Source organism: Mauremys reevesii, linkage group 2 (assembly GCF_016161935.1).
Source record: "Mauremys reevesii isolate NIE-2019 linkage group 2, ASM1616193v1, whole genome shotgun sequence".
Classification (NCBI taxonomy): Eukaryota; Metazoa; Chordata; order Testudines; family Geoemydidae; genus Mauremys; species Mauremys reevesii.
In genome coordinates this window covers 45,033,207-45,060,331 of record NC_052624.1, presented here as the reverse complement: position 1 = coordinate 45,060,331, position 27,125 = coordinate 45,033,207, and the positions used below count along the sequence as shown (strand labels likewise).

At 38.7% G+C, this 27,125-nt stretch overlaps 1 protein-coding gene across 7 annotated transcripts in view; it reads right to left on the bottom strand.

Annotated features, from left to right (window-relative positions):
• AKAP9 (A-kinase anchoring protein 9) overlaps positions 1 to 27,125 on the bottom strand; it is a 187,756-nt gene that overhangs the window by 67,165 nt on the left and 93,466 nt on the right. For all 7 annotated transcript variants that reach the window (XM_039526343.1, XM_039526344.1, XM_039526346.1 and 4 more), the window contains 10 exons: positions 25,829 to 25,979; positions 25,167 to 25,365; positions 20,399 to 20,495; positions 19,504 to 19,596; positions 16,945 to 17,316; positions 13,828 to 14,052; positions 11,120 to 11,260; positions 10,557 to 10,660; positions 7,431 to 7,639; positions 505 to 731 (listed from right to left, as the gene is read on the bottom strand). In XM_039526343.1, the coding sequence (XP_039382277.1) occupies positions 505 to 731; positions 7,431 to 7,639; positions 10,557 to 10,660; positions 11,120 to 11,260; positions 13,828 to 14,052; positions 16,945 to 17,316; positions 19,504 to 19,596; positions 20,399 to 20,495; positions 25,167 to 25,365; positions 25,829 to 25,979 (1,818 nt within the window). The remainder of the gene's footprint in view (positions 1 to 504; positions 732 to 7,430; positions 7,640 to 10,556; positions 10,661 to 11,119; positions 11,261 to 13,827; positions 14,053 to 16,944; positions 17,317 to 19,503; positions 19,597 to 20,398; positions 20,496 to 25,166; positions 25,366 to 25,828; positions 25,980 to 27,125) is intronic.

Genomic DNA, 27,125 nt, shown 5'->3' with positions numbered 1-27,125 from the left:
TTTATCTAGTTTTCCTATTGGGTTACAAAAGTACATATACAAAGATAACATACAGAGCAAAGAAGTCTCCACCTCCAATGACGGAGTATTGTAAATCTCTGTTTATGCTGGGAGTTCACTGAAACACATCACTGTTAAAGGCTTGGGGCCAGAGCCTCGGCTAGTGTAAACTTAAAAGCTATGCAAAGGGAAAGCTTTCAATGCCTGGAGCCCTTCCACAAAAACATAATGCAAACCAAGGCCCTAATTCTGCAAACATGTATACACGTGAGTAACTTTACCCATGTGAGTAGTCTTATTCAACTCAAAGGGACTATTCTCATACGTAAAGTTATCCCATACACAACTGCTTGCAGGATCAGAGCTCTAAGAAAAAAACAGAAATATTCTCCTTTCCATATGAATATAGAGTCTGCATCTATACAAACACATTAATGAAAAACAAAAGAAAAAAAAGCCTACCACTGCAAACTCAAAGCATATATTACAGTTAGGTAACCCTACCTGATTGCTGGTTTCATTGATGGCTTCCAAAAGTTTTTCAACAGCTGCTTGCAGTCGAGAACTAATATTTAGAACTAATTCTTCATTGTCAGGGTCTATCTCTGCTCCAGCAAAGCCACTCTCTGTGAGATGCTGAGTCAGCTGAAGTCCTTCATCTGTTACTCCTGACCACCTCATAGTAGCATCATCTCCCAAATCAGTACCGTGATATAAGGAAGAGGGCTCTTCTGCAATAACAATAATCTTTATATATGGACTCATAGTATTTAAAATGAAAAAAATCACACATATGAATTATAATTACAGAGTCAGGTCATAAACTAATTATAAAATATTTCTACCTTCAAAGCAGGACACCACAAAGACACACAGAGAAAATGTTGTACACTAAAAAATACACAAAGTACAGTGCAAGTTAATCCGAGAACAAGCAGAAAAGAGAGAGAGAGAGAGAGAGAGAGAGAGAAGAAGAAGTTCTGAACAGAGAATATTATTTTGAACAGACTTGTAGTACTGCTTTGGGCTCTAAGAGCCTGATCTTTCAAACCCTTATTACTGACGATAATTTTTATTACTGCAAGTAGTCCATAATAATGATTTGCAGGACTGGCCCTTAATATGGAGTACCAGGTTAAGAAACAGATAATCTCTCTGTCATCAGTAGCTAAGTGTGGCATTGTGAATTAGCCCAGTTGTTCAAGAAAATTACTAATTAAAATACAAAGACTTAAATTAGTTGAGCGCAATAATGTAAGCAATTCACACAAAATTTCTTGGAATGAAGGTGACTGGAATCCTGAATACATTGATAGTCAGCAATATTATTAATGAACTGTAAATTGGTTAAAGGCGTATATGAACCAATGACAAACGTTGCAGACGAACTGGTAGGGTCTGTACTGGTGGATAATATGGCCTTTTTCTAGTCCAGGGGTAGGCAACCTGCGGCACACGAGCTGATTTTCAGTTGCACTCACGCTGCCCGGGTCCTGGCCACTGGTCTGGGGACTCTGCATTTTAATTTAATTTTAAATGAAGCTTCTTAAACATTTTAAAAACTGTATTTATTTTACGTACAACAATAGTTTAGTTATATATTATAGACTTATAGAAAGAGATCTTCTAAAAATGTTAAAATGTATTACTGGCACGCAAAACCTTAAATTAGAGTGAATAAATGAAGACTCGGCACAGCACTTCTGAAAGGTTGCTGACCCATGTTCTAGTCCTTAATATTCCTGATGTCTGATTTCAGTTTCATATGCAATATCCTTTCTGTCTGAAAAGCAGCAGCAGACACAGTTTTGCCCAAGGTTTTTTTAACCTGATACAAGTAATCAGAAAGCACTGGATTTTGAATATTTAGAATGTAGGTATTCAGTAAAGCAAGAGACAAATGTGCACATACTGGCTGCTTTCAAACCTTTTAGGCAACAGATGAAATTTTCAATAACAGTAGGGCGAGTGCGATAACAATCCATGTCTTGTAGCAGTAGATTATTTCATTATGTTACTTCCAAATTTTGAAAATGAAAAGCACTATCTGATTATTAGATTTTGAATTGGCAAAATGTTTCCTTATAATGGAAAAGTTTGTTTTATTAAAATAATATAATCTTGAAAATATCTTTCTGAATTTTTTTTTCAAATGGACAAATATTTTTATCCAAGGTTTAAATTTCATAAATTGAACAGGTTTGTTCTCCAATTCATAATATCGATAGTCAACAGTAATTACCCAATATGTCGCATGGCATCAGCAATTCGTAATTCTGTGCCTGACACACCAAATGTCATTCCTGCTTTTAAGTTAGAGAAGGTCAAATAATTATCCCATGAAACTACTTTGGAGAGAGATGGAAAAGACTTTTTTGGGGGACAAGTAATGGTATCACTCAATGTATGCTTGTTCAGCAATTAAATATGAAACAAGTAATAGGGATCTGTAAATTACAGTATTGAGTTGTTATTCCATTTAAGGGTTCTGATGATATCAAGAATCATGACAGCAAAGCTCAAACAGTCTGTGTAGTCAACAGAACTTCAAAATGGAACTACAGCAGCCTATTCAGAATTTGCTTGTTTTTAAACAAAAAATGTATTTAGTACATTGGTTTGATCAAATCTCTTTATACTGATTCTTCCCTCTTCTTTATTGCTCTTCCTCCTTCAAATTGTCATAAGAATGGTTGGTCCCTCTGAAAAACCAACTCCTACAACAGTTGTTTTGGTGGGAATACAGCAAGAAGCGCAAGATTCTAGTTTTATTTTTTTTTAAATGAGCTGCAATGTGTTTAACAATGCAGTTGATATATTATACATTTTTATGCCTAAACTATAGCATTCAGGGAAATGATCAGACTTTTTATTTCATGTCATTCACATTTATTTCACCATAATCAAGCTTATTACCCATATACAACAAACTACATCTACATCAAATTTTAAAACAGGTTTTAGTTTTGATTTTTTGAATTTTATATTACATTTGTTAATATTTTTTTCTTGACATTATATAAGTACTGTTTCATAGCTCCTTTTAGTTTAGGGATATAATATAATTTTACAAAATCTCTTAAAACTCCATGAAAAAAGAACATAAAGGAAGAAGCACAATTTGAAATATGAAGGAAATGAATAACTGGATGAATGGAATTTACATTCACATGACACCTTTCATCTACACAGGATTTCAAAGCACTTTACAGACACTGAACATTAGAATTCTATTCACAACCAATAAAGTGCAGTGACCTCAGGGGTGGCTGGCAGCCATTTTCTGACAATCCTCTACACAAATTTTAGGGTAGGTTTGGGGTAATAAAGATTTTTCTTAGCACCTTAAGATTCCAAACCCCTGTAATGTAAGGTCTTCAGTGGAACTAACTATTCTATACTTTTATAATAAATATGTCATTTGGATTTCTTAGCACCCAAGCCAAGAGGCCTCTCAGTATCTTGAAATAGGGACACATGAGCTTTCATATCCTCTGAGTAGAAAGGACCTTTATCTAAGATGGACATCCAGCAGTGCAGAGTTTCCCAATGCTGTACCAATGCATTAGCTAAAGACTGAGTTGAGGGAAACATACATTCTACTAAACCAACAGCACCATTTACTGCAGCACCTGACGCTCTTTGGAGGTCACCCATCTTCAGTACTGACCAGGAAAGACCCTGCTTAGCTTCTGAGATCTGACAAAATAGCATAGCTACAGACAAAATATAATTAGATACAATGAAATATTAGTTACAGTTTATTCTAATCTATGTCTACAAGCATCCAGAATTGACTATATCATTATATTTCCCATTTTGCTTTTCAGTTTTCAATTTTCTCAAAATAGAATAAAAACATCCCTACTAATTTGAATATATTACAACTAAATTTTTCATACTTTTTCAAACTCTGGCTTGAAAGACATTTATTAAAGTTTTGTTAATGTTAATGAATTTGGAATGAAACTTGAAACTCAAATTAAATAATTGCAGTGCAGCCTAATGGTCATAGCCTGTAATCCCTGAATTTTAATAGAAGTTTTGTCTGAGAAGTACTGTTGCACTGGGCCATAGTGAGTTACTTTAGAACACAAAGTATTCTTTCTGCAAAGGAACTGCATAGATATGGAGCACTTTTCTGCAACTTCTGGCTGATCAGATTTATGAATGGAAAAATTTCAAAGCTCAAAGCTTGCTCATAATCAGTACTGACATGGTCTCATCATTTCAGCAGCTGATGCTAATAGTATCATTCTCTCTTTACCAATGCTTCTAGTATTAAGTAAATTCTCCTTTATCCATGCCAATGACCAAAAGATTATGGTGTGGAATTCATGAGGTAAAGACAAAGATTTCAGACTTCAGATTTTAAAATTTGGTTATGTTAGTTTTTCCCCCATCCCCAATTCTGTAGCTACTGTTTTGCAGTTTATCTTTGGCTATATATAAAATAAAAACCAAATGCAATAAAGCATTTTCTAAAGAAAAGAACTATTCTGAAGCATAATTTGACTGAATGATAGCTGTCAAACAAAGGGAAGTGCCATCTCCCATCTCTTGAGTTGGGAGTTGAGCAGTGGTAACAAATGTAAAGTGCTATTTTATTTTTAAATACAATTTTTATATTTATTAATTTATATTTAACAGATCTGTTTCTTGTGTTTATTCAGAGTCATATTTGTTTATTTTAGTAATTAAGGCTTTGATCCTGCATTGAGCTCTGTGTGGGCAAGACTGAAGCCTAAAATCAGATTTTACTGCTTTTTATTCCTGTTGGCCCTGCAGAGCCAACAGAGTTAAGAGCATGTGAGTGGGATTCTATTTCTCCTAATGCATCACCAACAGAATAATTTACTAAATTCTAATTAGTTACATCAGTGCAAGGCCCAATAGTGCAGTGCAATTACCCAAGTGTTACCCGTGATTTGGCCTGCAGAAACTTTACAAATAGTAAGGATACTTGAAGAGGAAAACCCCCAACTTGACTCTCAGAGTTTTGATTAAGTTTGCAGAGTGAACAACTGGAATATGGAAATCACTTGTGGGATGGTAAATATAGAAACCATTGATGGAATTTTTACAAAATCACTTTTCAGCATAGAAATGCACTTTAAAATCACTATTTGCCTGGAAAGTGTAAGTCTCCAGATTTATTCTTCTGAAAATAGCAGAGCATTCCCACATCTGTGCCATTCTTTTTAGGTGACAAATCTGAGGAACTGTCCCAGACTGAGGAGTCAATAAAGATTTTGGAAAAAACTGATAAATTAAACAGTAACAAGTCATCACAACCAGATGGTATTCAACCAAGAGTTCTGAAGGAACTCAAACAGGAAACTGCAGAACTACTAACCATGGAGCGGGGGGAAGGGAGGAAATGGGTCGGCAGTTCTGGGGGTCCTGTCAGGAGGCAGGGAGTGGTTGGATAGGCATGGGAGTCCCAGGGACCTGGCTGGGGGCGGGGGTGTGGATAAGGGTCAGGGCAGTCAGGGGACAGGTAAGGGGTAGGGTCCAGTCAGAGGACAAGGAACAGGGAGGCTTAGATAGGGGGTGGGGTCCTGGGGGGCAGTTGGGGGCAGGGGTCTCAGGAGGGGGTAGTTGGGACAAGGAGCAGGGGGGTTGGGAGTTCTTGGGGGGGCAGTCACCCAGCCCTCTGCCCTGAGCCCCGCATCCCCGCACACATCCCAGACCACTGCCCTGAGCCCTGTACCTCCCTCATACACATCCAGCCCTCTGCTGTCTCCTTCATCCCCGCCCCCCCTAAACCCTAGCCCTGACTCTGGCACTCTGACACATACCCAGCCACCCCACTGCCCTGACACCTGCACCCCCACATACCCAGCCCCAGCCCTGACTCCAGCCCTCTACCCCAGCCCTCTGCCCTGACTCTTGCACCCCACATCCCCAGCTCCCCCACAGCCCATGCACCCGCCACATCCCCCCCCCCAGGCAGATCACCAAATGAGAGCTCCTGCACGCCCCCCCCCCACATTCCCACCTGCACCCCTCGCATCAAATGGAAGCTGCCCAGGTAAGTGCCGCACACCCGAACTTCCTGCCCCAACCCTGACCCCCTCCCTCATTTTAGCTCCTGGCCCAACCCTTCACCTATAGCCCTGTGCTCAGTGCACTCCCACCCTCAGCTCAGTGCAGAGAAAGGAAGAGAATGGCCAGAACCAGGGAGAAGGTAGGTACCCACTGTATGTGGGGAGGGCCGGGACCCCAGACTGGCAGCAGGCAGAGCGTATCCGGCAGCTGGGATCCCAGCTGGCAGGAGCCGACGGATGGAACCCCTGAGCAGCAGTGGGCTGAGCCGCTCAGTCCACTGCCAGTCTGGGGTCCCGGCCGCCGGCCCCACACAGCCCGCTGCTGGTCTGGGGTTCTGGCTGCCGGACCCTTGCCAGCCGGGGTCCCAGCCGCAGGCCCTGCTCAGCCCGCTGCCGGCCTAGGTGAACAGAACCCGAGACCAGCAGCGGGCTGAGCGGGCTGGTGGCGTAAGATCAACATTTTAATTTCATTTTAAATGAAGCTTCTTAAATATTTTGAAAACCTTGTTTATTTTACAATACAACACTAGTTTAGTTATATATCATATAGACTTATAGAGCGAGACCTTCTAAAAATGTTAAAATGTATTACCGGCACACGAAACCTTAAATTAGAGTGAATAAATGAAGACTCGGCACACCGCTTCTGAAAGGTTGCCGACCCCTGCTATACATCTTTATTTACCATTTGAGTAACCACTCTATAGTATACATTTCCCTAAAATGGAAATGTTGTAATTTTTAATGGTTACTATTTTTTTCCAGTGATGTCCACTTAAGAAATTAAGACTCCACTTAAGTGTAGGCATATATAATAAAATGTTATTTTCTGGATAGATTGTCACCTATCCTTTGTGCCCATCCAGGGCGCTCCTTTTCCCTCTAGCACTGGCTACCTGCACCATGGGTAGCAGCTTGGGGAAAGAAGCCTCTGCAGAGCCATTACTCTCTCTTTTCTACAGGTATGTGGGAAGCGGGCTGTGCCTTAATCCAGCCTGCACCCCCAATCCCACCAATGTGCCAGCAGATGTTCACAGCACCAGGTACAGAGCTAGCACAAGATACATCTGTTTCCTGGTCTGCTCCTGGGGCAGCTATATGCTGCCACATACACAGAGCTTGTAGCAAAGGTACAATTTACCCCTCAGCGGGTGCCTAGGTATATGCAATAGTTAATCAGGTGCTGGTTGTTAATGATGGATATCAAATGGAGCTGCCATGTATATTCACACACTTTTTTCTTTTCTTTTCTTTTTTTTAAAATATACCTGCCCTTTAAATTACCATGAGTTAAAAAATCTTACTTTTCAAGTAAAAAGTCCTGGCACATTACATGGCTTCTACATGATATGAAATTACAAGTAAACATGCAACCAGTACCTTTTTCAAATCCCACATGGACACAGGGCTTTACTGACTGCTCTGCCTCCGCCTCCCATAGAACAGTTTTAGAAGAAGCAGGTTCTTTCCCAGGTCTATCCAATAATCCAAGGACATGAAGACCAATTGTTTCTTCTACAGCTACAGTTGTCTTCACAACCTCTAACAGAATCTTCAGGAGTCTGTTATTAGCCTTTTGTAGAGTATTCCTGTACATATAGATGAAATAGAAACTAATCAAAACATTTTTTCGCCTCACATTCTATTTTGTGGGGCCAAATCCAGGTCCCACTGAAGACTATGAAAGTTTTGCTACTGATTCAGTGGTACTAGGATTTGGTTTTAAGTCACATAAATGCCACATTAGCTCATCTATATTAGTCCACAGTCAATCAATTAAAAATATTACATATTGTTATATTAAATAACTACAGAAAGCTACAATTTTGAGGAAAAATTTCCTAGTAATTCTTTTTTTAAATACAGATAGCAGTGTCATGTTTATCAGCATTTCCATTATAAGGCCTTCCTCCTTATCAGGTTTCATATGTACTGACCAGTGAGGCACTATTGCTCTGTAGAACACAAGTAAAGACTACATGGATAGTGCGCCTAGTGAAAACAATGCAGAATTATCCAACTTGAATATTTGTGTCTAGGTACATGGGCCCTTTAGGATGCTTCTAGTGTCTGAAACTACTGCGTCTTACTAGCCTACACATATCATATTGGCTCAACAATGATGTGAGATATGGACTTCAGACAAAGTACTTTTGGCTAATATTACCAAAAAAGATAAACCATAAATGTTGTCCTTTGCAAAGCAGGGTAATATTAAAGTAGAATCTGTATTAAGTTCTATGCAAAGTTATTGACAATGTCGGTCTCTTCACAAAAAAAATATTTGTTATCATTTAATAAAAGTGAAGTATGTCTTCTCCTCAACTGTTTTTCTTCCTCACCCACTGAAATAGGCCTTGACAGGCCAAATGCAAACAATTAAAAAAAAAATCCTATTCCATGTGGAGTTGTATGCCAGAAGGCTGATATACCACCATGGTTCATTGACAATGAAGTAAGGATTAATAGAAGCTACTTTTCATATCCACTACCCACTCTTTCACAGGCAGGTTACAGTTGTTTTGGATGAATAGTATGGGACCTAACAGCAACATTTTAAGCACTGGGCAGTTCCATGAGCACAAGGTCAACCAGAAAGGGACTTCTTTAAAGTACAGTCCTGCTCTGAAAAATTACTATTAAAAATGACATTTTGAGACACCATGTGTGTCAAGAACCACAGGTTTCCTTAACAAATTTCTTAGTTTATAAGTAAAACTACATTTTTTTCTACCATCCCTTCAAAACCAACCCTTCAAAAACCAGTCAAGCTGGGTCCTTTCCCTTTGTACTCATGCATGTCTGTGTTGGCTCAGCAGTGCTATTAGGAGTTAAAAACAATCAACATTTATATTTTGTCATTAAATTAAGCAACTATGACTCAGAACAACTAGAAGGGGTGAATTAAATCATAACCTCATTGAAATCAATGGGGCCTCACTTTGCCATTGATTTAATTGGGGCCAGTATTTTACCCCAGGAGTAGACTTATTTTACTCTGCAGGTAAAGTATTTTTATAATCACTTTAAAAAGCTGAACTATAAAAGTTATTAAAGGTCATGCTTATAGATTGAGTCTCTTAGAGCAGTAGTTTTCAAACTTTTTTCATTTGTGGACCCACAAAAATTTTTGAATGGTAGTGCGGACCCCTTTGGAAATCTTAGATATAGTTTGCAGAGCCCCCAGGGGTCTGTGGGCTCTGCAAACAGAGCCCACAGATTGAAAGCCACTGTCTTAGAGGTTCTTCACATGAGAAAAAATAAAATTGCTAGTTGAAGAACTTGGACAACATGAAAATAAATATTATTGTCCAGCTATGGTAATATATGATGATAATAAAGCAGCACAATTATTGATTTTATTTTGCACTGGAAACGTGTACTTTTTAAATATAGACCACATCAGTCTGTTCATCTATATCTGATGGCTACATAATTATAAAATAAACATTAGTTTATTTATATCAGTACAGTATACTAACTATATTTCATACAGTTCATTTTTTTCAAAGAATTACTGTGCTTCATAATGATGGGGAGCCAACACCTTAAGTTGCCAAGATTCCACATGCAGGCTGAGGAAGGAGATTGGGAGAATGTGGCAGCGTTGGAAGTCAGAAATTAGAGATGGGGAAAATGACATAACTCAAGATGAATTTATGTTTAAAATGCAATCTTTGACTTTATAACAATAAATGTAATTTGTGGAGGTTTTGTAAGAATATTATATTGGTAGCTTAATATAAAATGAACAGCAAGAATTGTGCACAAAAAAATAGTTAAATTACGCAGATGATATTTTTTGAAAATGCTTAAGTTATGCCATGTAGTATAAGCAATATTTAAAATTACATAATGACATTGAAAAATAGGCTATTGTGTTTCTGGTGAGCATCTTTGTATTTATTTATTGTAAACGTTTACATAAAAAGTTCAAGATAAGGAATATTCAAAGATACACTGGAATACTTTGACAAAAAAAATCAATGTAAAAATATATAGTGCCCTATATAGTGTATGAAATGGATAGGAAAATTTGCAAACATCAAAAACATCCTATTTGACATTATATAGCTATACAGAAAAGGTTGAGTTTCAGGTAGAGTACACAACCTAAGCAGTATGTAAGGAATGCGTGGCATAAGCCAAGAAGTAGCCTTATAAATTCCAATGATTGGAATATGATTTTAAATGCTTGATTCAACTACTTGGAGTAAATAGCCTGAGAACATCATTTTCAAGACCATTTTTAAAAAATCCAATTTTGTAATACAGCTGTTTAAATAATACAGTAAAAAAGTGACAAATTATTTAGATTCACTCAAAAAGCATCCAGGTTTGGATTCTATATTGACTTATTATAAATTTTTATTGCATATGTCTGATACATCAGATAATTACATGATTCACAAAGCTAAATATAATTTTTTGATTGCAATTATAGTATAAATACAGAAACTTTGAATTAAAGAAAGTCTGGATTTAACAAGTTCAAGCTCTGAGTACCTTTCTTTTGAAAGAATATCCAAAGATATTTCTTCAGGCTTTCCTCCTCCATCTTCACCCTCAAAGGTGTACTCTTTTGATTCAGTTTGGCTTTCATTTTCATTCTGAGTAAGTATTTGCAAAGGCAGAGAAGACAAAAAAGACAAAAATCCTGTCATAATGGAATCAACATTGTATTCTGATACATGGTTACATTACGAAATTAAAACTTTTATGCAAAAATTACATATTGTTTGAAATAAAACAGCTACCCCTTTCCATGAAATTGCTAGTATCCAGGAAAGATAATAAGTACAAAACACATTAATGTGTAGATGAAAAAAACATGACAGATCCAAACCAGAGCCTGTTAAAATGAAGTTTGTTATGCTAAATAAACAGTTTCTGGGTTCTCTGTTGGATGTTGCTATAGCAACATTAAAATCTGAGTTTATCTAAAGTAAAAAGACAGGCAGCTAAACTCCACCTCCTCATTATTTAACCAACCCATAAGGCAGCAGACAAAAGAAATCCTACTGCATTTACATACCATGGCTCCTAAGGTAGCCAAAGTCCATATTTACCTGTGTTTGCGTACTGTTGTTGCATAGCTCACAATGCAGCTTCTCTCTTCCGGGTACAGAATGTTGCTTTAATAATTCTAGTTCCTCTAAAAGCATTCTCTCTCTCTCTGTAACCAAGTTGTCATTCTCCACTGAGACACTCTAAAAATGAAATTTCATAAGGGCATGCTATGAACAGTAGAAGGAAAGCATTAACATTAGGCAGGTTTTTAATTTTCTGGTATTAGTGATTCCTGGCACTTCCAATACTCAACATATTTTGCACCAGGAAAATGCAGCTTCTTTTGTTAAGTTGCTAAAAGCAAATTTAAAGCTTTCTGAAACTGAGAGCTAATCCATGGTTTTGGTAGCTTAAGTATATCTAGGATTTTCATACAAATCTGTAAGTACTTCTTTTAAAGCACTATATTTACACTGGAAGTTACAAGTTTAACATCATAATATATATATACTGTAGTATAATTTTTAGGATGGCAGATAGACTACCTAGATAATATGTCCTTTTTATAAAAGATCTTCATAAAGGTGAAAGGATATAGTATAACAAACTAATTACAGCTGAGAGTAAAAACAGGGAAGGAGATTTCTAATAATCAGAGGAGCAAGACTCTGGAGCAGCCTGCCAATATGAGTAGGGGGGCAAACAACCTAACTCCGTATTTCTCAAACTGGGGTCTACGGAGCCCCTGGGGGTCTGCGAGCCCTGTTGATCAACTCCTCCCTCTCCCTCCCTCAACTCCTCCCACTCCCTCCCAGTGCCTCCTGCATGATGGCCGGAAATAGGCAGGGAAGAGGAGGGGCATGGGTGTAGTGGGGTGGACAGAGGTGGGGCCTTGGGGGAAGGGGTGGAGTGGGGGTGGGGCCTGGGGCTGAGTGGGGGGCTTGGGGAGCCATGAAAAATTTTAAATCAAAATGGGGGTCCTCGAGTTGCTAAAGTTTGAGAACTGGTGACCTAACTAGTTTTAGGGAGCTTGATAAGTTTATGAACTGGATTAAGTGACTGGGTTGCCTGCTGGAGACTGGACTTTATGACCAGGGTGGTCCCCTCCAGTGCTATGGTCCAAATTTAGAGGAGCTAGAAGTATTCCTGATTTAATAATTATATATTAATTCTAACATAGATCTCATGGCAAAAACATCCTTTACATTAAAACAGAGGAGCTAATGACCTAAATCACACAAGTACTCTCTCCCCCCAGTGTTAGAAGTTTCAGCTTCTGCAATGTATAGATGTGAGTGTAAGGAGATAGAAGAGGCAGTGCAGAGGAGGGAAAGATATAAGTACCCCAAAGGAACAATTCCAGGACAATGAGTAGGAAGAGGTCCAGAAATAGGCTAAAGGATAAGCAGGCCTGACAACCACACCCTGAAGTTGCAGAAAGGAGAAGCAGGCTTACCAGCTACCTACAACCATAATGTTTGGGAACAGCAGGTCACTATTACACTTTCCTCCCATGAAGCAGACAGAAGGTAGATAAAGAAAAACCTAGTATGGGAGGAGCGTAAGGTGTCAGGTGGAACCTTGTAAGTATAGTGGAGTAGAACTGAAGAACTTTAGGGTTCTCCTGTCACTATTTTCTTGTATATTTTTGTAATGTTGCATTGTTCAGAGGACACATCAAATACATATCCATGCACTGTCAATGTAATATGTGAGTCTGTGAATGTACGACTGGATGGATTCTTCTGAGTTTTGTCCTCTTAGTCTGGTAAGAGACAAAATCTTATTTCTGAGATCCCGATAATTAAGAGGAGTTCCTTTAACATTCCTTTTATGGAGATTGTATGGGTTTGGGACACTGGATTCTAGGGTGGCTATATTTTAGAAATGCAAAAAATATAGTAAACATACATCCTTGCCTTTCCCACTAAACTAATTTGTACTTTACAAAGCCAAGCTCCTTACGGCACAATGGAAACAAGGAGGACATCTTTTGGCTGCTGGGAAGTTCACTCTTGCTCATAATGGTTTATTTCTTCCCTAGGGAATATTAACCCTTTTCCCCACCAGTGCATGGAAGCTCCTTGCAGCTTCCATAACAGCAGGTCCAATCAGGCAGACCACTGAGTCTCCTGTCATTGGTACTCTTTCTCATTTCACCTGAGACCCAGGTGAAAGCAGCATATTATGCAGTGGAAAAGCAGTGTGGACTGCCTTTCTACACCACAAGATAGGGCATCTGGCTTGAGATAAAAGGGAGCATGAGGGAAGAAATATAGCATTAGAGACACTAACTGGGAGTTGGATCAGTGCAGGCCACTCTTGGAATGCCCCTCTCCACAGATGACCCAAGTTTGGACTGTGAACAGTCATTACTGGGAACACTGTGCCAATGACAGCAGTGAGGACAGGGCACTAAAAGAAGCAATGGATCACTACTCCACTGACAACAATCACTGGGTGGGTCAATTAATGATAATCCTCTGAGACCACACTTACTCTGAGGGAAATTGGTTAACGGAAGCTGGCCCCAGAACTCTCATGCCCTTGACTTGGTAGGCTTCACTGTACAGATAGTGGCAGGAGTTCAGGCTGCTAAATGTTTTCCCAGCAACAAAAAGATGGTTGAACTGCTGGAGGCTCCAACCAAGACTAGTCCATGACAGTTTAGGGATGACTGTGGTGAGAACTCATTTTTTAAAAAAAAGCCAGTATCAGTTGTCAATACACTCTTCTACCCCTGCCATCGCCCCAGATCCTACTTTACCTCGGCTAATTGAACTTTAAGTCTATCAAGCTCTGCTAGGAGTTGTTCTTGATTTTCTTTTTGCCGTTCCATTTGCTGCATATGCCCCTGTCTCAATAATTCTGTTGCCTGCTGATGTTCCTGATATTGTCGTACAAGTTCTTGTCGCATGTCTTCCAAACGCTCTTCATATAGCAACAGCTGACCTGAGGTTTCTGTACTGGATGTTGCCATCTCATGATAGGGCTGTAATATTTGAATTGTTACCATTTTATATGCAGGTACATGTATGAAATGGTTAAACAATTTTTCAAAAATATTTGCACAAATCAAAACAGCTATCATCTAAGGCCTGGTCTTCACTGGGGGGGTTCAAACTAAGGTACGCAAGTTCAGCTACGTGAATAGCGTAGCTGAACTCGAAGTACCTTAGTTCGAACTACTTACCCGTCCTCACGGCATGGGATCGAAGTCCATGGCTCCCCCATCGACTCCGCCACCGCCGTTCGCGGTGGAGGAGTTCCGGAGTCGACGGGAGCGCGTTCGGAGTTCGATATATCGCGTCTAGATGAGACGCGATATATCGAACTCCGAGAAGTCGATTGCTACCCGCCGACCCGGCGAGTAGTATGGACGTACCCTAAGAAATCAACTTGTTCCCTGCTTTTTGGAAGGCCAAATGTTAAAGAATCACATACTCCCCAACTAAGAAATAGTAAACATATGTAATGATGTAATGTTCCAAAACAAAGAAAAATATTAAGCTTTGTTTAATATTTTGAGGTTGGTGAGAGAGTGCAGAGACTTCATATATGAAGCTCTATCCAAGTAATATTAATATCCATGCCCTTATCTCTAACCTTCCTCATTGCAACCTCCTGCACTCTGGCTTTGCACTTTTATCTTCCTCTTCTCAAATCTATCAAAAGTGCTACCACTGAATCACCTTCCTTGGACCACATCTTATACTCTTCTTTTCCCTTTTTCTTCTGAATAAAATTAATGATTCTCTTTTTCAGTTTCAAAGCACTTCACAACTCAACTCCTACCTATATCTCTCCTCTCATAACCACTAATGCTTCTTTTGTTCTCCAAAAGTATCGCTCCTAGCTGTTCCCTTTGTGTGTGTGACTCACTTCTGACAGAGTGCTTTCTCACACACTTTTCCATACCTGGGATAGACCACAATTCAAAAGCCTCCTCATATTCAACCTTCAAAAATATCCATATGGCCTACTATTTGCATGAGGTACTCCAGTTACATTTTTTGTTTATCTCTGAAATGTGCCCATTGCAACTACCCATCTCTCTGTTTTTGTACTGTAGTCTTCTGTTTTGGCAAGCAACAAAACTGCCTGTGCTCTTATACCTTTAATAGGGATGGGTGAAATTTGTTGACTTTTCCAATTAAATTTTTTCCAATGAAAAATGCATTTTTGGTTCAACCAAAACATTTTGCAAATTCATGTCCATTTCAGTTAATTGCATCAGTCCAAAAAAAAATTAGGAGGAGGTGCCCTTCCTCCTTATATCCAAGAGCCCCATGATTAGGGACTTGAACCCAGGTCTCACACATCCCAGGTGAGTGCCTTAACAACAATGGCATTGGCTAATCTGAGGTGGGTCTCTTTCAGTCTCTCCTGTTGAAGCTGTTCTACTTTTATATAAACAATTAATTTCACTGCAGCAGGGACTGGGAACCCAGAAGTCCCCACTCCCAGGTGAGTGCCCGAGCAGTGAGGCTACAGGGTCATTATCACTCTCTGGTCCAATGAATGTTTAAGTATTTTACACAAAGTGCAACATAGAATATCAGGGTTGGAAGGGACCTCAGGAGGTCAGCTTCAACAGAAAAGACTAAGAGAGACCCATTACAGAATAGCGAATAGCCTAGTGGTTACTCACCGGGAATAAGGGAGACCTGGGTTTGAAGTCCCTGCTCAACAGCAGTGATTTGAACCTGGGTCTCCTGCATGAGTGTCCTTGCCTCTGGGTTATAGGGAGCCGCCTCCTCCATTTTGTGAGTGGTGCCTAAGTCCCCTTGTAAATATAGCCCTTCATTTTCTTTGGAAAAATGAAACTTTTAACATCACAGTCCAGGTTTAGTTACTTAAAAGTGGATTGTGTAAAGGGAGGCTGGCGGAGATTTCTGTTACAGACATAACTTAACCTTTTGCTATGAACATTTTCCATGTATCAGTTTTTCCATATATTTATTTCAGTTTGCCCTGGACATATACTGCTTCTGCCTCTATGATACCAAAAAGAAGTAGACCAGGATGGTTTTGCTATTTAAGCAGGTGAAGGGACACAGTCTGAGGGGGCAGTAAGAGATATGCACCCTCCTACACTGTGTGTAGCTTCACTCTGCAGAGGATCCATATGTGGAAACACATAATGAATGAGCATAACATGGGCCAGAGGCCCTTCAGCTTTGTGGATCTTACCATCTTATCTCTTTCAGAAGGGAATGAATTGAGTAACCTATCGTTGTCACTGAGCTGCAGTAGCCCTGTAGACACAACAGGGTAAAAACTTCCCCATCTCACTTTATAAATTGCCAAATGCCTGGCTATTAGGATTGAATGGTATACATTCTGCACATACCTCTCCTCCCCCAGAGATTATTAAAAATAATATATTTTAGCTATCGCTTTTATCCTTTCAGATGATGTCCTCTATATATCAAGAGAGACATGGGTGGGTTAAAATAATACATTTACACAATTTTATCCCCTTTATATAGGTTTCATGTGTCACTAGTAAGACATATTTATTTGTATTAAAATATTTTTTTAAAATCAAGCTTATTTTTCACTGTTTATGCCATTCTTTCTTTTTTGCATTTCACAAGCTTTGATCATGAAAATGGATTAGTCATTTTCAGTATATTCAGTTTTATGTTCCAATTCTCATGCATTAGTGTAATGCTACAATATTTGGGTTAAAATACAGCACACAAGCTGCTAAATAAAATATGAATTTTCATAGAATTAAAATAAATCATAACATTTCTGGTAAAATTAACTCTTTTCCATTTACAATTTTTTAAAACCCCATCAGTTTAGGCCTAAATTACCTAGTAGTACTGGGGGAAAAAAGCAAAAGATTTTCTCAGGTGGATGTCTATATACTTACTGATATTTCCTTCACTGTAAGCTCTTTGTCATGGGAGAAAGGTAATACTGGAAACCTCATTTCATTCTTGCTCAGTTCTTGTATGTAACCAGGATTAACACTTGATTCAAGTTGTTCTTCAAGAGAAGAAATCTCATTGGACTCTTCACTCAGCTCCTTGCTAAGTGGTTTAAATTCTTCTGCATGTTTAATGTCTGCTTTCTTCTCCTTAATAAGATGGCTGTCTAACTCATCTTCAGTGCATTTCTTCTTACTTTCAAAACATTTTTCCTTTTTATGAACAATTTGTGTTTGTGCTGATTCTTCCTCTTGTCTAGCCATTCTTGCCAGTTCAGTCTGTTGAGCAAACGCTACACTCATTGACACAATAACCTGAAAAAATAAAAACAACCTTTAGAAGTTCATACATAGCAGCGTCTACTACTGCAGAAGAAAACTAGTTGCATAATATGAATAAATGAATAAATCAATTTTACATGGAAATAAATACATTTAAAAGGTAAAAAAGCAACACAGTTAGCAAATAATATTTGTATTTTTAAATAAGCTATTCTAAAGGGGACATTTCACATTTTAGAGAAAGCTACTTAACCTAGTTGATGTCTAAAAAAATATCTGCAACTATAACAACAGGTTTTGAAGAAAGTAGCAAGACATTCAATCCCTCACCCTTCCCAATTTTCATAAATCATTTTTAATGGTGAGGATAAAACAGTTTGGCTGAACAAAGATCCAGACACTTAAAGGATATGAGGACTGATAGATGAGACACACTATGTGTCTTGCTACCTTCTTCAAAACCTTTTGTTATAGTTGCAGATGTTTTCCTAGACATCAACTGGGTAAAGTGGCTTTCTGTAAAATATCCCATTTAAGTTCTTTATACAGTCTCCACTACAGTCCTCATCCTCAAAGGAAACCTGCAGAACGTTTTCAAAACACAAGCCTGGGAGCTTACGTTCATAACTATGCTAGACATCAAAAATCATGGACTGAAACAAGACTCTGGACTTATGGCTTATTACAACAATCTGTAACCTACTAGCACCCTCTTTTTGTCCTGAGACTACAGAGGTGTTAACGGGCCACTGTACCTTGAATGGTCCCTTAGAATATGTGCTAACTATTTATACTTCGAACCCTGTGTGGATACAAAAATTTGGATCCATAACCGATGTGCTTCCATGATAATTAACTTGTATCTGACCCGTAATCTGCACTTCACCTTTTATAAGTATCTGCATTCACACCAGCACCCGAACCCTATCTCGCTGTTAGAGCCCTGCCCACAGTGCTTAACTTGTAATGAAAGAGGTGTCGGAGCTCAGCCTTGGCAAGCCCTGGTACAAATTAAACACTGCAGCTGGAGCCACAGCCGTCCTTGCATGCGGGACCTGACAGACTCAAAGGAGTAAGTCGGTGCCAGGGCTATGACCTGCTATACCAAGAGATGCTGAGACTCAGCCCTGGCAAGCTGCAGCACAAATTAAGCACTGCCTGTGCAGACACAAAAATTTGGATCTGCATCTGATTCACAACCGCATCTGTATCCATGGATATAAGCGGATAACCGTGAATTTGCAGGGCTCTACTTATACTAAACATTCTGCTCCACCTTACACTTAGCCGTGATGCTCGGAGTCTCTCTCCCAGAGCTAAAGAACAGCTGTTTGTGGCTCAAAAGCTTGTCTCTCTTCTGTCAACAGAAGTTGGTCGAATAAAATATTAGGAAAAACTTTTTCACTCAGAGAGTGGTGAATCACTGGAACGGGTTACCTAGGGAGATGGTGGAATCTCCTTCCTTAGAGGTTTTTAAGGTCAGGCTTGACAAAGCCCTGGCTGGGATGATTTAGTTGGGAACTGGTCCTGCTTCGAGCAGGGGATTGTACTAGATGACCTCCTGAGGTCCCTTCCAACCCTGATATTCTATGATTCTATGAAAAGATATTACCTCACCCACATTGTCTCTCTAATGAAAATACAGTCAATTGGTTCACAAGGAGAAAATGTATTCACATTGTACAGATATACAGAAAAGTTAATCAGTTCTCTTCTCCTTTTATAAGAATAAAAATTAATAAAAATGGAACAAACCAGGTAAGCAGCCCAAATCTTCTAACCTTAGCTAAGTGCTTCCAGTCAACTCTAATCAGATACCTCTTTCAAAAAAATTGGATGAGACTGATTAAGTTGCTCTCTTCCTTTACGGAGAAGATTTTGAGAGGGTTATACAGAGGATTTTAGGAGTAGAACCCCCTGGAAGATGGATATTGGTTAAGAAAATAAAAGGATTAACTAATGTATGCTAAGGAATGAGTGAGAAAAGAAAAATAAAGTGGGTTAGTATGGGCATACTTATCACGTTAAGCTTGTGTCAAAAGCACAACGTTCCCTACAGGCTTTGAAAGACTCTTCCTTGTTCAGAATCAGAACAAGATAGTTTCCCATAAATAAATATAACTATACCAATATATTTGTTCTGTAATTTTCTGAACAGTAACAAACAGTAAATAAAACCACATTATACATGCTTAAAATGTTGTCACTATAAAGTTATACCTTAGCTGTTTCTTCTTCTAATCTTTCTTGGTACTGTTTTTCCAACAGCTGAATAATGTCCATATCACCTTTTGATTCCATTTCACGAGGAAACTAAGAAAAAAAATATGAAATATTAATTCATGGTTTCTTGCTTTACTTTCTCAATTCTATAAGTTTCATCTAGGATACTGAATTTTCTAAACATTTTTTTTTAAAGGTCACCTGTAAATCAGTTTAAGTAATCTTGGTCCATGAAGAAAAAGAGTTGGGAAAGGGAATTTTCCTCACTGTGGCTCCAAAATCAGATACAAAAGCTAAAATTGCAATAGATGAAGTGATGGTTCAGTTCTCCAGCACTGTTTGCACCCTCAGAAGCACAGAAGCCGGGGTAAGGGCAGAAGGGACATGACTAGATCACAGAGCCTTACAAACAAGTCTGAAATACAGTACTGCCAATCCCAAAAGTTCAAAAATCATGAGTCTGGTCTCAACAAATATTAAGGGTGGCTTAAAAATTTTGGATTTTTTTATTTGCTGTTTTTTGAGCCTTTAAGAATTAAAATTTCAAACTTTCTTCTGCAACAAGGGGTAGACTTTTTTTTTTAAATTAAAGCTAAGATTATTACTCATCATAATTTGTCTGACACACATTTTCTTTTATGTGTTTTGTAAACACTTAAATGAAATTTTCATTTGTTTCTTGAGCATGGGCTGAACCGATGTTCATGTTTCACTTCCAAACATATGATATAAATATTGAGATCATCATCATCATCATCTGTTTATTACTCCAAAACATTATTCTCAAATTTCAATGATGTCTTGTTGAAGTGTAAATATTTATATCCCAAGGTACTTAAATTATGCTGAAAACACATAATATTGTTGATAGACAAACTGAATTATACAGTACCTCTACTGCCGTATCTGTACTTTGTTGATAAAGACCTTCAGTTTGTGTCATTTTCTGCATGACGTCTTTAGAGTTTCCCTGTGACTCTGCAGATATACTAAAATGTAAAAGAAAGATGGGAAAAAGATTAATATTACAAGATATTAAGTTCAGTTTCCCAATACCTCTAGCTAATTATATAAGAAAAAATTAAACTAGTGACAGAGTACACACATTTTACATGACACAAATTCTGTGCTACTCTTTTAATAGTAGAATGCAAAATGATGATGATTACTGTTTATTATTTCTATTGCAGTAATGCCCCAGTCAGTATCAGCCCCATTGAGAAAAATTCTGTGTAAGCACAAAGCTAAACAGAGCCTCTGCCCAAAGACTTTACAGTCTAATTTGAAATAATAAATAAGTGAATGTGACAAACAAGAAGAGCAAACGGGAGATGGAGGATAAAAGTAATGAAAATAAACACTTTTAGTTATGCATATTAGTTACTACACAATTTGACAATTTAAGCTTAAACATAAAAGTTGGGATATTTGAAAGAGCCTAAGCGACTTAGGGACACGAGTCCTCTTGACCTCAGTGGGACCTATCGTCTTAAGTCATGTAGGCACCTTTTAAAATTCCACTCAAAATCAATAAAGTTTGGTGAACATGGCAGATGCATCTCCAAACATTTTGGTACTCTAGGCAAACCTAAATATATCATTCCCACCTCCATTCTATGTTTTCTATCCATGCTACTTAGTCGCCAGGGAAGCAAATACATACAATAATCACACTTAAATTTCTACAAGTCTGAGAGATATTATCAGTTCTACCAGTATTCACCATTGCAAGTACAAGGACGCTTTCACAAACTAACAGAATCTTTCAAAACAGAAGATATTTTTAAAAGTGTGACTCCTGTGTATATATTCAAAAGAATGAAATAGTCCATCCAATATTAAGAAAATGTTAAGGCTACAAAATGAAGTCTGAAAAAGTCTGGTTTAGCTCTGACCCCCATGTTTATGGATTATGATACAGTCTTTAATTACATGATCATATAAAATAGCAGTTCTCACACTGTGGATTGGGACCTCAAAGTGGTCCCAACTCCGTTTTAATGGGGTTGGCAGGGCTGGCGTTAGAGTTGCTGGAGCCCAGGGTCAAAGACAAAGCCCTGGGCAGCAGAGCTCAGGATTTGTCTTCAGCTCTAGGTGGAGGGACTCAGGTTACAGGCCCTTTGCTCAGGGCTGTAGCCCTTGGGCTTCCACTTTGGCCCTCCCCACCCAAGGTGGCAGGACTCAGGCAGGCTCAGGTTTCTGTCTCCCCCTCCAGGGGTCATGTAGTAATTTTTGTTGTCAGAAGGGGGTCGTGTGCAATTGAACTGCTGATATACAATATTTTCCATGGGACTTCTTAGTAATTTAGGGAACAAGATGGACAGAGCACAGTGAATGAGGGAGCTATTTATTTGTTATCCACCTTGTTCAGTGTCCAGTCCCCTGCTTCATTCAATGTACATCACTCTACCCCATAACATCCACTACCTACTCACTTTACAACCCTCCCTCCACAGAGTACTCTTCCATCACCCAGCCACATGTCCTTTTTCTCAACATCTACACTCCCCACCTTCAGTTATACAGACTCCCACCCTTACAGGCAGGTTGTCTTTTAAAGTCCAATTGAGACTAGCAGCCTCTGCCAAGCTCCGGCTGCTCCTATTGTTTATTCACCACCAACATACAATTAAGGGGAAGCCAATGGTCAAGGTTTGACTAGTAGGGTGCAGGCTAAAGAAGAGGAGGTGCTGAGATGCTGGAGAAACCAGATGGGGCCAGACACCAGCTGGAAGACTGATCGCAATGTTTTTGCTGCCCTTTTAATTGTTACACCCTAGTCAGATGCATGTCCTTCTTGTATTATATGGGTGGCTTGTTAACAGACAAGTCAAGCATCTGAATGAATAAGGCAGGTAAGAAGTCTCTTGTTTCTTTCTACACTTAAATACCACAATGCTAGGCACCTTAGAGAGCTCTACATATTCTAACGGGTTACGTTAAATCTCCCATTCTTGGCAGCAAGTTGATACAAGGAAGCTCAAAACTCTGGCTATACTCTTCTTAGGAGAGATGTTACGAAAGGCCAAAATTAGAACCATGCTATAAGAATATTAAGATTTGTGGCTTTCACAAATCCTTCCTTTAATATTCCCTTTCTGCTATCATGAGACAAATGAGTGCCTTGCTAAAGAAGACATAATGTGTAGGGTGAATGAAATAAGACGTTAAGCTTCTTTATTGCTAGGTTTATGATCTTTTGTCACATTTTAAATATATACAGTTTTCAAGCTTACTTTTCCTCAACAGCATATTTTATGTAAAACCATGTCTTCAGTAAGATAACTTTGAAATAGCAAGGAATCCAAAATACCTGATTAACTTTCTCGAAGTAGCAACAATTCATTATTTTATCTACAAAAAAGTTACTGATTATTTCTAGGACTCTTATTAAAAATTTTATTTTGGTTTCTTTATAAAGAAGTCAGGTAATGAAAAAGTCCTATACTATAATGCATGGTGCTCTTCAATCTTAGGATTCACTGAGTTCATCAATAAATAACTATTAAAGAAATTACTCTAATTTTTAAATAGCATTGCACAGCTTTTCCATTAATTATTTACCAAGATGTGACCTGTGACCTGGATATGCAACCTGGTGAAAAGATCCTACCTGATTTCCAGCAAGGAAGGAATTAATTTTCTGCTTAGCTCTTACACAGATTACAAGCGGAGTAACAAAGTAAGGATGCAACAGAGAGTCCTGTGACACCTTTAAGACTAACAGATGTATTGGGGGGATGGCACCTTTAAGACTAACAGATGTAAGGATGGGGACTGAAGACCCCCCAGAAAACTCTATAAAGCAGCTACCTGGTAATCATAGGTGAGACCTATAAGGAGGTGAAACTACATATTTGGTTCCCAGAAGACTAAGCTATACCCAAGTAAGGGTATTTTTCCAATTAAATTCTAGGTTTATGTGAAAACCTTTGGTTTCCTTCTAACTTGCATAAGGCTCAAGAATACAGGGACGAACGAACAGGACAGTGCATCATCTAAAATGTTTATTCTAAAAAGAATACATGCTCATGAGTATTTACTTATTGCTAAATATTTTCACTGCACAAAGAGTTAACTTGAATGAAACCAGCAGATTAACACATATACAAAAAGAAGTCTAAAAAAGGATCAAGTGGTAACAAACTAAAAAGCGTCAGGAAATTAATTATAAAGGCTGATAACTTGTCCGGGCCAGTACAGATATTGCAGTCTATAGATTTTAATAAAATCCACATTGAAAATACTTCAAATGTACCATTTTTACAATGCTGAAAACTGACGAGGCTAGCAGGCCTTAAACAATCCCAAATGCTCACTGGAAGTTCATGCCTAGCTGTATGAGTATTCAGAAGGCAGTGTGTTTGTTCTACAAAACAGACAGTAGCAGGGAGTTTAAAAACTAAGGTACTGGTCCTGCAAACATTAAGCCTGTGTGTAAATCCATGTATGTTCAGGGCCTAGTGTTTCCAATAAAGTAAGCATATATGACTGAGTACACACAAGGAGCAGATCAACAGGGTACATAGATACCATTTTTACTTGCATCCAATGAAGTGGGTATTCACACACGAAAGCTCATGCTCCAAAATGTCTGTTAGTCCAGGGGTCCCCAACCTTTGTAGGTCCAGGGACCGGTTTTTTTGCGGACCCTCCGCGCGCGCGCCTGGGCGGAGGTCCAGCTGCCTGAGCGACGACGCGCTCCTCTCCAGTCGCGTGTGGCGAGTCCCGCCCTCTCCCGGGTTGCTGGAGCTTGGGCAGGACGAGAGCGAGAGCGGCGAGCGCCCTGCTCAGACCTCCCCTCCCGCAGGCAGGCGCGCGCTCCACTGAAGCTCCACTGCGGGTGGTCGCGCTCCGCCGGAAGAGGGACGGGCCGGACCGGGGACGGGGTGGGGTTGGGGGGGTGTTAGTCCATAAGGTGCCACAGGACTCTTTGTCCATTTTTACATAGTCACTTCTCAGGGTAGAAATGTATTTTAAGAAAGGGAAGGAAAAACATATACAATCTAGAAAAGTGTAACAAAAAGAAAAAAATATGCTTTCTCCACTTTGCCAAAGCAGACATACCTAGCTTGAATGGCCCCCAACGGAGACAGGAAGTGCTTTTGTTCAGACTGGCAGGGTTCTGCAGGGCAGTGGGGAAAGAGAGTGGCTGTGCCTTTTCACTTCCCACAGCTACCTGGGAGGTTTGCCCCCACCCTTCCTATGCTATTTGGTAACAAGTACTGTACTAAATACACCAAATATTTAATAATTTGTATATTGAGTAACATGAAGTAATGAGTAAAATTTGCAAATGTTCAAGGGTAACTACCAAATCTATTGCAATGGTATAACATACAATAATTGGCAATGATATATTAGAAAAATACTTGTAACATAGCAAATTCAGTATCCAATAATTTCTGAGTTACCAGATACTGCTCCCTCACTTAGTTCATACTGGTTATACCATTTCTTTGTAAAATACTTGATTTTTTAAAAAAGTGATGAGTAAAAAAAATGTTCATATAATTCAATGATTTTTTCATATTCTGATGTTGTTAATAAAATATGAAGCTTTGCACCCATTAACTTTTTGAAAACACTAATGTTTACATATGGTGTTCAGTACAAAATGGTAAACACTATAGAAAAGGAGGATAAAGATCATGGGATACCTGAAATCTTTAGGGGATTCACTGACATCCTGAGGTCTATTCTGTAAATGAATGATCTCTGTAGTGTATCTCTCTTCAATTTCTTTCAACTGCTGCTGGAAATAGGATCGGAGATGCTCAATTTCTTGAGCATGTTTTCCTTCAAGTTGTGTTTTAAGGTTCTCCATCTCCTCCCAACGAGATGCTCTAACCATAAGATCTGTAATTGGGTAATTTGAAGGGAGAAAATCGGTTAACAATTACGTTAATACACACAAAAAGTCTATTTGAAATAGTAAAACAATGACTAGTAATAACATCAAAGATCTCATAAAATGTTAATGAAGGTAATTATTTTTATTGTGATAGCAGAGCAATCCTATTTTCTATAAATAACAATCTTGCAAAAACAACACAAGAACTCTCTCTCTCTCTTATTAGAGGTAATATTAACAATCCCTTTAATTGCTGAAAACCAAAAAATATTACTGAACATAGTTCTAGAGCAGATCTGCTGAATTTCTAAACAAAATTCCAGAGATTTAAAAAAACAAAAAGCACATAAATCAGATGAGAGAATCCTCAGTACTTAAGGTGTTTAACCTTGTCTTATCCACAAATTTAGATTTAAAGCATTTTTATGGCTATAGACATTACAAATAATTGCATATGTATCTCTTTACCAATAAGGTCCTGTGAAGGGGTCTGAAAGCCTTCTGTTTTCATTTGCAGACAGGTGCTCTCCTCTTTTCTATGCTCCAGTTCAACATATGATGTCTGTTGCTCCAGTTCAACATGCTCCAGTTCAACATATGATATCTGTTGCTCTTCAGCCTAGGAAAAGTACAGTAAAAACAAATGACAATTTAAATAATATTTAAATCAAGAATAGAAACTGTAACTGTCCTGAAAGCATAACACAAGTGCTAATACTTTACTTGCACCCAATCTACCATTTATATAAAATACATACACATACCCACGTTATGCACATTTTGCAACCTTTTTCTAAGTGTAACCGCTGAATACATCACATTTAACCTTTTAATATGTAGCAATGCAGGATACTGTCTGTACTATTATCAAATTTTCTACTGATGGCACATCACTAAGAAAAATGATCATTTCATCAAAATCATCTTGCTCACAACAGGTGTGTTGTAAGCAAGACACGAGAAGTCATTCTTCCGCTCTACTCTGCGCTGGTTAGGCCTCAACTGGAGTATTGTGTCCAGTTCTGGGCACCGCATTTCAAGAAAGATGTGGAGAAATTGGAGAGGGTCCAGAGAAGAGCAACAAGAATGATTAAAGGTCTTGAGAACATGACCTATGAAGGAAGGCTGAAAGAATTGGGTTTGTTTAGTTTGGAAAAGAGAAGACAGAGGGGACATGATAGCAGTTTTCAGGTATCTAAAAGAGTGTCATAAGGAGGAGAGAGAAAACTTGTTCACCTTATCCTCTAAGGATAGAACAAGAAGCAAAGGGAGGTTTAGGTTGGACATTAGGAAAAAGTTCCTAACTGTCAGGGTGGTTAAACACTGGAATAAATTGCCTAGGGAGGTTGTGGAATCTCCATCTCTGGAGATATTTAAGGGTAGGTTAGATAAATGTCTATCAGGGATGGTCTAGACAGTATTTGGTCCTACCATGAGGGCAGGGGACTGGACTCGATGACCTCTCGAGGTCCCTTCCAGTCCTAGAATCTATGAATTTGTATGACAGAATACTGTGCTATTTACCCAAAGACTGTCTTAAGTTCTACAGTATCCAGTATATCAACATATGGAGGGCAGGCACACTGAAAAGATTATTAATTTGGTCTTATGGTAATAGATGGAGTATTGCTGGTTACACATCTATTCAACCTATTTTGTTAACAGATCCACCAAGTGGAATTCATAGTGACTTTTATAAATGCTGCATGTCTCTCCCCCCTGCTTTTCAATAAAAGCTAAATCATGCATGCGAAAAAAACCCTGA